Genomic DNA, 14,092 nt, shown 5'->3' with positions numbered 1-14,092 from the left:
CTCTCTCCCTTTCTCCCTGTCTCCCTCTCCCTCTCCCTGCCTCTGCCACTCTGGCACAGCATGAGAAGATAACAATGTCCCTGAGTCCCTGGGTATCAGGGATGTGAGTTGAGATGAATGGACGCTACTGTGAGATTACTCTTTGTTTTCTGTGCTATTAGTTTGATTGCATTTGCAAACCTAATCAAAGGCCAGCCTTGCTGCTCACGTTGAGGGTCTGGTAATCTCGATGTAATGGGATCCAAATCTGGCAGGAGAACAAGTCCTGAATAAATCAGCAGCTCGTCAGTGCTGCTATTACCTATCGGAATGAACAGTCACTTTTTAGTGTATTCAATTTGCAGGCTGACACAGGATTATAAAGATAGATGGCAGTCATTACACAAGGCAAATACTATTTCATTCTCTCAAGCAGAACATGAGTGTAGTGAGATTGTGGTTGTCTTGGTGTTGGTGAACTCTCTCAGTCCTTGCCTCGCTACAGCCGCGAAGGACAATGTGTCTCAGTGATGACACGGTGACCCCTCAGGGCCAGGCCACCACTGTTCCAGGTTCAATCCCCACCCCAGACACAGAGCTCTGGCTGGCCCATTAACACTTTACTTCCTCACCTTCAGCAAACCTGGGTGGATTTAGAAATGACACTATTCGGCATACTGTACCTGTTTATTCCCCAGGCAGCCGTCTTTCCGAAGATGCCACTATTTATGAGAAGTGGAAAAGTCCCTGATGAGGTGGAATTTGTCAAATGTGCCCAAGGCCGTTTCCTAAATCACTGTGTAGAGGGCCCTACTGGGGAGGGTGTCACACTGGGCCTCATCTCAGGGAGCGAGGCAGGGCAAGTGACTGAAGTGTCCATTGGAGAGCATTTTGGCTCCAGTGATCATAACTCTCTCAGTTTTAACATAGTTATGGAGAAGGATAGAACAGGTTCACTGGAGCAGGGCCAACTTGGGGCCATTAGGCATGATCTAGCAAACCATAAGACCATGAGACATAGGAGTGGAAGTAAGGCCATTCGGCCCATCGAGTCCACTCCACAGAGGCCGAATGAGTGAGTCTGTTTGAAGCCAAAAGCTTGACTGGCAAATGGGATGCATTTAAAAGTGTGATATCAAGAGTCCAGGGAGAGTACGTCCCTGTTAGGGTGAAGGGAAAAGCTGGAAGGTTCAGGAATCCCTGGCTGATGGGGGATATAGAGGCTCTGGTCAGGAAAAAGAAGGTGGCATACATTGGGTTTAAGTTCTCGGTCTCAAGTGACCTTAGATGACGATAAAAAAGAATAGGAGCACACTTAAGAGGGAAACCAGAAGAGCAAAAAGAGGGGATGAGATGGATCTGGCAGATAAGGTTAAAGACAATCCCAAGATGTTCTGAGATAACGAAGTGTGGAGCTGGATGAACACAGCAGGCCAAGCAGCATCTTAGGAACAAAGTGTAGAGCTGGATGAAGCTATATTAAGAATAAAAGGGTGGCCAGAGAGAGAATAGGTCCCCTTAAAGATTAGCATGGTGTCTATTTGTGGAGCCACGAGTTTGGGGAGAATTTTAATGAATATTTCTCCTCAGGGTTTACAAAGGAGAGAATCACAGATGCTTAGGAAATAAGGGAAACAAGTGGGGATGTTCTGGACTGCATACACATTACCACAGAGGAAGTGTTTTCAGCCTTAAAGCATGTTGAGGTGGGTAAATTGTTTGGGCCTGATCAAGTCCATCCTTGGACATTATGTGAAGCTATGGAAGAAATTGCAGAGGCTCTTGCAGAGATTTTTTGCTTCATCTTTAGCTACTGATGAAGTTCCGGAAGACTGGAGGGTGGCTCATGTTGTTCCACTGTTTGAGAAAGGTAACAAAGACAAGCCAGGGACTAGAGGCCAGTGAGCCTGACATCAGTGGTAGGCAAGTTATTGGAGAGGATACTGAGGGACAGGATCAACCAACATTTGGATAGTCAAGATCTGATCAGGGATTTGCACGCAGGAAGTCATGTCTGACAAATCTTTGAGTTATTCGAAGAGGTAACCAAGAGGATGGATGAGGCTAGGGCGGTGGGTGTTGTCAATATGGACTTTAGTAAGGCCTTTGACAAGGTCCCGCACTGGAGGCTAGTCATGAAAGTGATGTTGCATAAGATCCAGGGAGAGCTGCTGATTGGATTCAAAACTGGCTGAATGGTACAGAGCAGAGGGCGTTGGTTGAAGGATGTTTCTCTATCTGGAGGCATGTGCCTAATGATGTGCCACAGGGGTCGGTGTGGGGACCTTTGTTATTTGTTGTTTACATAAATGATCTGGATGTGGATGTACAAGGCATGATTAGTCAGTTTGTGGATGATACAAAATTAGGAGGTATTGTTGATAGCGAGGAAGGTTATCAAAAATTACAGAGGGATATTGATCAGATGGGGAAGTAGGCTGAGGACTGGCAAATGCGATTCAATGCAGATAAGTGTGAGGTGTTGCACTTTGGGAAGTCACTCCAAGGTAAGGCTTCTACAGTAAATGGTAAGGTCCTGAGGAGTGTTGTGGAACAGAGGGACCCAGGAGTACAAGTACATAGTTCATTGAAAGCGGCATCACAGGTAGACAGGGTAGTGAAAAACGTATGTAGCATGCTGGTCTTCATCGGTCGAAGCATTGAGTATAGGAGCTGGGACGTTATGTTACAGTTGTGTAAGTCGTTGGTGAGGCCACAGGAGTGTTGTGCACAGTTTTGGTTGCCCTGTTTTAGGAAAGACATAATTAAACTGGAAAGTATGCAAAGAGGATTTACCAGGATGTTGGCAGGACTAACAGGCCTAAATTATAGGGAGAGGTTGGCCAGGAGAGGGCTTTATTCCTTGGAATGTAGAAGAATGAGGGGTGACCTTAATAAGGTGTGTAAAATCATGACGGGCTTAGACAGGATGAATGCATGAGGTCTTCTTCCCAGGGATGGGGAATCGAAAACTCGAGGGCACAGGTTTAAGGTGAGAGGGAAAAGATTTAAGAAGGACCTGAGGGGCAACTTCTTCACACAGAGAGTGGTGTATATATGGAATGAGCTGCCAGAAAAAGTGGTTGAGGCAGGTACAATAGCAACATTTAAAAACCTCTGGACAGGTACATGGATGGGGAAGGGCTTAGAGGGATAAGTCCCAAATGGGGCCAATTGGAACTGGCTGAGTGGGCACCATGGTCAGCATGGACCAGTTTGGGCCGAAGGGCCTGTTTCCATGACTCTATGACTCTGAGGGATGATCCGTGTATCCCGCAAAGAGACAGGTATAGGTGGGGCCCCTGCAGGTACCTGTGGCAAACCCTCTGACCCGAAGGAAATGAGGGGGAGATTAAACAAAAAATGAAAGAACTGCAGAGGCCGTAAATCAGGGACAAAAAACAGAAATTGCTGGAAAAGCTCAGCAGGTCTGGCAGCGTCTGTGAAGGAAGAGCTGAGTTAACGCTTCAGGTCCGGTGCCCCTTCCTCAGAATTGTGTGTGTGAGATAAATGAAAAGTTGTTTAGGGGAGTGTGGACGAGCTCAGTCTGGTGGAGGAGATTGATGGTGGATGCAGATGGTTCAGGCCCTTGTTCCAGGAAGAAGTGGAGAGCCCTGAGACCACTCTGATGGGGAATAGTTGGAGTTGGATGGATTCTAGTTCAGTTGGAAATCAAGGGCTTTCGGGGAGCAGATGGAAACATAGAGATCAGCCATGACTTTATGAATAGGGGAGTAGGATCGAGGGGCTGAATGACCTCCTTGTGCTTCTAATTCTGATGTGTGTCTGTCCAGGGTAAGAGCTCATGCTGTCTGAGTGATACGTTCACAGGGACAGACATCAGGGCAATGAACAGGAAATGGAGTCGGAGTAAATGGGTCACTTCCAGGTTGAGTGGAGTGTCTCGGCGATCAGTGTTAGGGTCACAGTGACAACTTAGATTGAGCAACGAACTGTATTACAGACAAATTGACTGATGTGACAAAGATAAGTCGGGAGGAAGATCCCTCAACTCCACTTCGGGGCATCGATAGGAGAAGTGAAGTGGCAGAAATTTGGGCAGAGGGAGACGGGGGTGGGGGGCAGAGGGAGACGGTGGGGGGCAGAGGGAGACGGGTGGGGCAGAGGGACACAGGGGCAGACTGGGCGTGGTGGCACTGGCCTCTTTCCTCCCAGTTCAGTGACAAAGTGCAGGAAACAGCCAATCACCAAGCTGTTGCTGGGCAGTTCCCGTTTCTTTCCATTAAAAGCTGCAGCCCTTGTGTCTCAGGAACCAATCAGATCCATTCTCAGTGGGACCAGGGACAGACTTCCAGGTCCCAGACACACCCACTTCTGGCAGTGGAGAACATGGCTGCCGGTGGGGGTGGGGGTAATTGGCACAAATGTGGGGCGTGATAATAGGTAGCTATTTAAATGCAGGAAGGTGCAGAGAGAGCAGGAGTCAACCTGGCTGCCTGCAACCCCACCCCCTCCTCGACACACCGCCACCCCCCCCCCTCCACAAACCCCTGCCCCCTCTCCACACTCCCCGGCCCCCCCCAACACACCCCCACCCCCCCTCCGTACGCCCCCGCACCCCCCTCCGCACGCCCCCGCACCCCCCTCCGCACCCCCCTCCGCACCCCCCTCCGCACCCCCCCGCACCCCCATCCGCACGCCCCCGCACCCCCATCCGCACGCCCCCGCACCCCCATCCGCACGCCCCTCCGCACGCCCCTCCGCACCCCCCTCCGCACCCCCCCCCGCACCCCCATCCGCACGCCCCCGCACCCCCATCCGCACGCCCCCGCACCCCCATCCGCACGCCCCCGCACCCGCCCTCCACACACCCCCGCGCCCCCCCACACACCCCCGCCCCCCCGCACACCCCTGCCCCCCCTCCGCACACCCCTGCCCCCCCCTCCGCACACCCCTGCCCCCCCTCCAAACACCCCCGCCCCCCTCCACACACCCCCGCACCCCCCTCCACAAACCCCCGCCCCCCCCGCTCACCCCCCCGCCACCCCTCCACACACCCCCAAACACCCCTCCACAATCCCCCGCCACACGCCCCTCCCTCCACACGCCCCCGCCCCCCCCGCACACCCCCGCCCCCCCTCCACACACCCCCAAACACCCCTCCACAATCCCCCTCCGCACGCCCCCGCCCCCCGCACACCCCGCCCCCCCCACACACCCCCGCCCCCCCCACACACACCCCTGCACCCCCCACACACACCCCCGCACCCCCCCACACACACCACCGCCACCCCCACACACACCCCCGCCACCCCCACACACACCCCCACCCCCCTCCACACACCCCTGCCTCCGCCTCCACACACCCTGCCTCCCCCTCCACACACCCCCGACCCCCCTCTACCCACCCCCACCCCTCCACACTCCCCCGCACACCCCTCCACACTCCCCCGCACACAGCGCCTCCCCCTCCTCACACCCTCGCATCCCCCTGCCCCCACACACCCCTGCATCCTCTCCGCCCCCTCCACACACCCCTGCCCCCCCCACACACCCTGCCCCCCCCACACACCCTTGCCGCCCCCTCCACTCCCACCTTACCCCCATCCTCCTCTACACACCCCCATCCTCCTCTGCACACCCCCACCCCCCTCTACGCACCCCCACCTCACCCCCACCCCCTCTACAAACCCTCACCTCACCCCCACCCCCTCTACAAACCCTCACCTCACACCCACCCCCTCTACATACCATCACCTCACCCCTCTCCCCCTTCTACACACCCGCACCTCACCCCCACCCGCCTCTACATGCCCTCACCTCACCCCCACCCCCCCTTACACACCCACACCACACCCCCACCTCACCCCCACCCCCGCCACACCCTCCACACACCCCTGCCCCTCTCCACACACCCTTGCCCCCCTCCACACACCCTCACCCCCCTCCACACACCCTCACCCCCCTCCACACACCCTCACCTCACCCCACCCCCCTCTACAAACCCTCACCTCACACCCAACCCCGCTCTACATACCATCACCTCACCCCTCACCCCCTTCTACACTCCCTCACCTCACCCCTCCCTTCACTCCTCAACCCCCTCTACATACCCTCACCTGACCCCCACCTGCGTCTACATGCCCTCAACTCACCCCCACCCCCCTCTACACACCCACACCAAACCCCTACCCCCCTCTACACACCCACACCACACCCCCACCCTCCCCTACACAACCCCACCCCCCTCTACACACCCTCACCTCACCCCCACATCCCCTCTACACACCCCCACACCCCCTCTACACACCCCCACCGCCCTCTACACACCCCCACCACCCTCTACACACCCACACCTCACCCCACCCCCCTCACCTCACCCCCATCTGCCTCTACATACACTCACCTCACACCATCACCTCAACCAACCAGCCTCTACACACCCTCACCTCACCCCACCCCCTTCTACACACCCTCTACACACCCCCACCCCCATCTACACACCCCCACCCCCATCTACACACCCCCACCCCATCTACACCCCCCCACTCCCATCTACACACCCCCACCTCACCTGCACCCCCCTCTACACACCCCCACCTCATCCCCACGCCCCTCTACACACCATCACCTCACCCCCACCAGCCTCTACAAACCCACACTTCACCCCTCACCCCCCTCTACACACCCTCACCTCACCCCTCACCCCCTCTACACACCCCCACCCCCTTCTTCATACCATCACCTCACCCCCACCCCTCTCTACACACCCATACCTCACCCCCAGCCCCCTCTACAAATCCTCACCTCACCCCCATCCCCTTCTTCATACCATCACCTCACCCCCACCCACCTCTACAAATCCTCACCTCACCACCACCCCTCTACATACCATCACCTCACACCCACCCCCCTCTACATACCATCACCTCACACCCACCCCCCTCTACATACCATCACCTCACCCCTCACCCCCTTCTACACACACACACCTCACCCCTCACCTCACCCCTCACTCCCCTCCACACACCCTCACCTCACCCCCGCCCCCCTCTACACACCCTCACCCACACCCTCACCCCCCTCTACACACCCTCACCCCCCTCTACACACCCTCACCCTCCTCTACACACCCTCAACCCCTCTACACACCCTCAACCCCTCTGCACACCCTCACCGCCATCCTCACCCCTTAACACTCCTTCACCTCACCCCCAGCCCCCTGTACATACCCTCACCTCACCCCCACCCCCCTCTACACACTCTCACCTCACCCCCACCCCCATCTACATACCCATACCTCACCCCCACCCCCTCGACACACCCTCACCTCACCTCCGCCCCTTTCTACACACCTTCACACCCTTCTACACAGCCTCACCCCCTCTACTCACCCTCACCTTGCCCTCACCCCCTCTACACACCTTCACCCCAGCACCACACCCCACACTCCCTCAACCCATCCACACATCCTCACCCCACCCTCACACCCTTCTACACACCCTCAGCCCTTCTACACACCGTCAATCCACCCTCAAACCCCTCACCCCGCCCTCACCCCGCCCTCTACACACCCTCTACACACCCTCACCTCACCCTCATCCCCTCACCCCACCCTCACACACTTACCCCACCTCACACCCCTCTACACATTCTCACCTCATCCCCGCCCTCTCCACACACCCTCACCCCACCCTCGCCCCCCCCATACACTCTCACCTCACCCCCGCCGACCTCTACACACCCTCACACCCCCCTGCCCCACTCCATGCACCCTCATTCCAACCCGCCCCCCCCTCTACACGCCCTCACCCCACCCTCGCAACCCCCCTCCACACACCCTCACCTCACTACACCCCCCTCTACACAACCTCACCTCACCACACCCCCCTCTACACACCCTCACCTCACCCCCGCCCCCCTCTACACACCCTCACCTCACCCCCGCCCCCTCTACACACCCTCACCTCACCCCCGCCCCCCTCTACACATCCTCACCTCACCCCTGCCCCCTCTACACACCCTCACTTCACCCCTGCCCCCTCTACACACCCTCACCTCACCCTGACCCCTCTACACACCCTCACCTCACCCTGACCCCTCTACACACCCTCACCTCACCCTGCCCCCCTCTACACACCCTCACCTCACCCCCTCCACACAGCCTCACCTCACCCCCCTCTACACACCCTCACCTTACCACACCCCCTTTACACACCCTCACTTCGCCCCCGCCCCCGTCCACGCACCCTCACCCCACCCTCGACCCCATCCTCTACACACCCTCACCTCACCCTTGCACTCCTCTACACACCCTCACCTCACCCTCGCACCCCTCTACACACCCTCACCTCACCCCCAGCCCCTCTACACACCCTCACCTCACCACACCCCCCTCTACACATCCTCACTTCGTCCCCGCCCCTACACACCCTCACACCCACCCCCGCCCCTATCCACGCACCCTCACCCCACCCTCGCACGCCCCTCCACGCACCGTCACCTCACCCCCGCCCCCCTCACCTCATCCCCCTCTACACACCCACACTCCACCCTTAATCCCCATTGCACACCCACACCTCACCCTCACCCCCTCTATACACCATCACCCCACCCTCACCCCTCTACAGATCCTCATCCACCCCTACATACCCTCACCCCACCGATACACATTTACTCCACCCTCACCCCCTCTACACAGCCTCACCTCACCCTCATCCCCTCTACGCACCCTCATCCCCTCTACACACACTCAACCCACCCCCACCCCCCTCTACACAGCGTCACCCCACACCACCCCCACGACACGCCCTCACCTCTTCTATTCACCCTCACCCCCACTACACACCTTCACTTCACCCTCACCCCCTCTACAAATCCTCACCCCACCTTCACACATTTACTCCACCTCACCCCCTCTACACACCCTCACCTCACCCTCACCCCCTCTACACAAATCACCCCACCTCCATCCCCCTCTACACACCCTCACCCCACCCACACCCCGCTACCTCACCCTCACCCCCCTCTACACACCCTCACCCGTTCTATACACCCTCAATCCACCCTCACCCCACCCTCACCCCCTCTGCACACACTTAGTCCATCCTCATTCCCTGCACACACCCTCACCCCACCCTCACCCCCTCTGCACACCCTCACACTCACTCTACCCACTCTCACTCCATTCTCACTCCCTCTCTTCACTCCCTCACTCCATCCTCACCCCCTCTACACACGCTCACTCCATCCTCACCCTCACTCCATCCTCAACCCCTCTACACACCCTCACTCCATCCTCACCCCCTCTACACACGCTCACTCCATCCTCACCCTCACTCCACCTTCACCCCCTCTACACACCCTTACCTCACCCTCACCCCCTCTACAGACCCTCACTCCACCTCACTCCCTCCCTGGTGTACTTTATCCCGTTGCCCTTCCTCCTGCCCCAGTGCCCTGCCTGCCTGGTCACCCTGACTGAGCCTGACTGTGACCTATCTCCAGGTTTCTCTGCGCTCTCGCTGGGTGATCAGATGGGGGTCCTACAGTGTGCCTGGATGGAGATCCTTATCCTGGGAATTGTGTTCCGCTCGATGCCGTACGAGGAGGAGCTGGTTTATGCTGAGGATTACATCCTGGATGAGGAGCACTGCCGCCTGATTGGTCTGCTGGACCTTTACACGTCCATCCTGCAGCTGGTGCACAAATACAAAAAGCTGCGAGTGCAGAGAGAGGAGTTCGTCACCCTCAAGGCAATCGCCCTCGCCAACTCCGGTACTCGCTACCCCTCCCTCAATAACCCCCCCCCACTAACCCTCCCTCAATACCCCCCCACTAACACCCCCCACGCTTACACCCCCTTGCTTACCCCCCCACCCGCTATACCCCAATACCCCCCCACTATCTTTTGGAGTTTAATGCAGACAAGTGTGAGGTGATGCACTTTGGTAGGAGTAACCGGAAGGCAAAGTACAGGGCTAATGGTAAGATTCTTAGTAGTGTAGATGAGCAGAGAGATCTCGGTGTCCATGTACACAGATCCTTGAAAGTTGTCACCCAGGTTGACAGGGCTGTTAAGAAGGCACACAGTGTTTTAGCTTTTATTAATAGAGGGATCGAGTTCCGGAACCAAGAGGTTATGCTGCAGCTGTACAAAACTCTGGTGCGGCCGCACTTGGAGTATTGTGTACAGTTCTGGTCACCGCATTATAAGAAGGATGTGGAAGCTTTGGAAAGGGTGCAGAGGAGATTTACGAGGATGTTGCCTGGTATGGAGGGAAGGTCTTACGAGGAAAGGCTGAGGGACTTGAGGCTGTTTTCATTAGAGAGAAGAAGGTTGAGAGGTGACTTAATTGAAACATACAAAATAATCAGAGGGTTAGATAGGGTGGATAGGGAGAGCCTTTTTCCTGGGATGGTGACGGCAAGCACGAGGGGGCATAGCTTTAAATTGAGGGGTGAAAGATATAGGACAGATGTCAGAGGTAGTTTCTTTACTCAGGGAGTAGTAAGGGAATGGAACGCTTTGCCTGCAACGGTAGTAGATTCGCCAACTTTAGGTACGTTTAAGTCGTCATTGGACAAGCATATGGACGTACATGGAATAGTGTAGGTTAGATGGGCTTGAGATCGGTATGACAGGTCGGCACAACATCGAGGGCCGAAGGGCCTGTACTGTGCTGTAATGTTCTATGTTCTGTGTTCTATGTTCTATTAGCCCCCATCTCTACCCCCCTCACTGTCCCCTCTCTTGCTACCCCCTCCCTCACTTCCCCACTCCCCCCCCCTCACTTCCCCACTCCCCCCCCCATCACGGTCCCCACACTCACTAACCACCTCACTCACTACCCCCTTCACTCACTACGCCCCTCACTAACCCCTCACTCCTTAACTTCCCTCCTCCCCCCTCGCCTAACCCCCCTTGCTGCTCACGCCCCCTCAGTCCGTCGCCCCTCCTCAGTCTGTCGCCCCTCCTCAGTCCCTCGCCCCCCTCAGTCCCTCGCCCCCTTCCCTCAAGCCCTCCCTCCCTCACCCACTCACTCAACCCTTCATCCCCACACCCCATCACCTCCTCACCCGCTCACCCACTCATCCCTCACTCTCACTCCCTCACCCACTCACTCCCTCACACACTTCCTCTCTCACCCACTCACTCACAAACTTACTCCCTCACCCACTCACCCCCGCATTCACTACACCCCCATCCCCTCACCCCCGCACTCACTCCCTCACTCAATTCTCCCTTACTCACACCCTCTCACACACTTCCTCTCTCACCCATTCATTCCCTCCCTCCCTCATTCCCTCCCACACTCCTACACTCACGCATTCACTCACTCCCTCACCCCTCAACCCCTCCCACATTCCCACACTCCCTCACTCACTCACCCACTCAGTCGCTCTCACACTTTCTCCCTCACCCATTCACTCACTCACTCCCTCACTCACTCCCTCATTCACCCCACCTCACCCACACTCCCTCACCCACTCCGTCTCTCTCACACTTCTTCCCTCACCCGTTCATTCACTCCCTCCCTCTCGCTCTCCCTCCCTCATTCCTTCCGTCCCTCACCCCCTCCCTCAACCCCACACCCCCTCACTCACATTCCCTCATCCCCTTACCACACTCCCTCATCCCCTTACCACACTCCCTCACACACTTCTCTCACCCCCCTCACCCCCTCCTACACTCCCTCACTCCCGCATTCACACCGCCCCACCCCACCTCACTCCTTCGTCACTCCCTCACTCCCGCATTCATTCTCCGATCCTCTCCCTCTCTCCCACACTCCCTCACCCACTCAGTGCCTCACACACTTCTTCCCTCACCCATTCACTCACTCCCTCCCTCACACCCTCCCTTCCTCATTCCCTCCATTTCACCCCCACACCCTCGTACCCTCGCATACCTGCACCCCGCCAACCCCTCACTCACACTCCCTCACACACTTCCCCAACCTCGCCAACCTCCTACTCTCCCTCACTCCTGCATTCACTCCCCGCTCACCCCCTCACCCTCTCACACATTTCCTCCCTCACCCATTCACTCCCTCCCTCACTCCTGCCCTCCCTCACCCCCTCACCCCCACACCCCCTCACTCACGTTTCCTCACCCCTCACCCACACTCCCTCACACACTTCCCTCACCCCCTTACACCCTCATACACTCCCTCACTCCCGCATTCACTCCCCCATCCCTCCCTCGATCCCACACTCCCTCCCTTCCACGCTCCCTCACACTCCCTCCCTCCCTCGCTCTCCCCTCCCCCCAAACTCACTGCCTCGCTCCCACACTCACTCCCACACTCCCCCCTCCCCCTCACTCCCACACTTCCCCCTCCCCCTTCCTCCCACATTTCCCCCTCCCCCTCCCTCCCACACTCCCCCCTCCCCCTCCCTCCCACACTCCCCCCTCCCCCTCCCTCCCACATTCCCCCCTCCCCCTCCCTCCCACACTCCCCCCTCCCCCACCCTCCCACACGCCCCCCCCCTCCCTCTCCTCCCTCCCTCTCCTCCCTCCCTCTCCCCCCTCCCTCTCCCCCCTCCATCTCCCCCCTCCATCTCCCCCCTCCATCTCCCCCCTCCCTCTACCCCCTCCCTCTCCCCCCTCCCTCTCCCCCTTCCCACACTCCCCCTCCTCCCCCCGACACACCCCCTCCTCCCCCGACACTCCCCCCCCACACTCCCCCCCTCCCCCCCACACTCCCCCCTCCCTCTACCCCCTCCCTCTACCCCCTCCCTCTACCCCCTCCCTCTCCCCCTCCCTCCTACACCCCCTCCCTCTACCCCCCCACATTCCCCTCCCTCTCCCCCTCCCTCCTACACTTCACCTCCCCCCCACACTCTCCCCCCCCACACCCCCCCCACACCCCCCCCACACTACCCCCCCCACACTCCCCCCCCACACTCCCCCCCCACTCCCCCCCCCACACTCCCCCCCCCCACACTCCCCCCCCACACTCCCCCCCCCACACTCCCCCCCCACACACCCCCCCACACTCCCCCCCCACACTCCCCCCCCCACACTCCCGCCCCCCCACACTCCCGCCCCCACTCCCGCCCCCACTCCCGCCCCCACTCTCCCCCCCACTCTCCCCCCCCACTCTCCCCCCCCACTCTCCCCCCCCCACTCTCCCCCCCCACACTCCCCCCCTCCCCCCCACACTCCCCCCTCCCCCCACACTCCCCCCTCCCCCCCACACTCCCCCCTCCCTCTACCCCCTCCCTCTACCCCCTCCCTCTACCCCCTCCCTCTCCCCCTCCCTCCTACACCCCCTCCCTCTACCCCCCCACATTCCCCTCCCTCTCCCCCTCCCTCCTACACTTCACCTCCCCCCCACACTCCCCCCCACACTCCCCCCCCCACACTCCCCCCCCCACACTCCCCCCCCACACCCCCCCCACACTCCCCCCCCACACTCCCCCCCCACTCCCCCCCCCCACTCCCCCCCCACACTCCCCCCCCCACACTCCCCCCCCACACTCCCCCCCCCACACTCCCCCCCCACACTCCCCCCCCCACACTCCCCCCCCCACACTCCCCCCCCCACACTCCCGCCCCCCACACTCCCGCCCCCACTCCCGCCCCCACTCCCGCCCCCACTCCCGCCCCCACTCTCGCCCCCACTCTCCGCCACTCTCCCCCCCCACTCTCCCCCCCCACTCTCCCCCCCACTCTCCCCCCCCACTCTCCCCCCCCCACTCTCCCCCCCCACTCTCCCCCCCCCACTCTCTCCCCCCCCACTCTCTCCCCCCCCACTCTCTCCCCCCCCACTCTCTCCCCCCCCCACTCTCTCCCCCCCCCACTCTCCCCCCCCCACTCTCTCCCCCCCACTCTCTCCCCCCCCACTCTCTCCCCCCCCACTCTCTCCCCCCCACACACTCTCCCCCCCCACACACTCTCCCCCCCCACACACTCTCCCCCCCCACTCACTCTCTCCCCCCACTCACTCTCTCCCCCCACACACTCTCCCCCCCCACACACTCCCCCCCCACACACTCTCCCCCCCGCACACACTCCCCCCCGCACACACTCCCCCCCGCACACACTCCCCCCCCGCACACACTCCCCCCCCGCACACACTCCCCCCCCCGCACACTCTCCCCCCCCGCACACTCCCCCCCCACACACTCCCCCCCCCCAGACTCC

The 14,092-nt window shown here is 59.6% G+C and overlaps 1 protein-coding gene across 1 annotated transcript in view; it reads left to right on the top strand.

Annotated features, from left to right (window-relative positions):
• Positions 1-14,092, top strand: part of LOC125455494 (steroid hormone receptor ERR2-like) — a 56,413-nt gene that overhangs the window by 40,166 nt on the left and 2,155 nt on the right. The window contains exon 6 of the mRNA XM_059649422.1: positions 9,448-9,717. Within this exon, the coding sequence (XP_059505405.1) occupies positions 9,448-9,717 (270 nt within the window). The remainder of the gene's footprint in view (positions 1-9,447; positions 9,718-14,092) is intronic.

The sequence above is a fragment of the Stegostoma tigrinum genome, chromosome 10 (assembly GCF_030684315.1).
Source record: "Stegostoma tigrinum isolate sSteTig4 chromosome 10, sSteTig4.hap1, whole genome shotgun sequence".
Taxonomy (NCBI): Eukaryota; Metazoa; Chordata; class Chondrichthyes; order Orectolobiformes; family Stegostomatidae; genus Stegostoma; species Stegostoma tigrinum.
The sequence above is the reverse complement of the archived record's forward strand: the minus strand, read 5'-3'. Positions and strand labels throughout refer to the sequence as shown.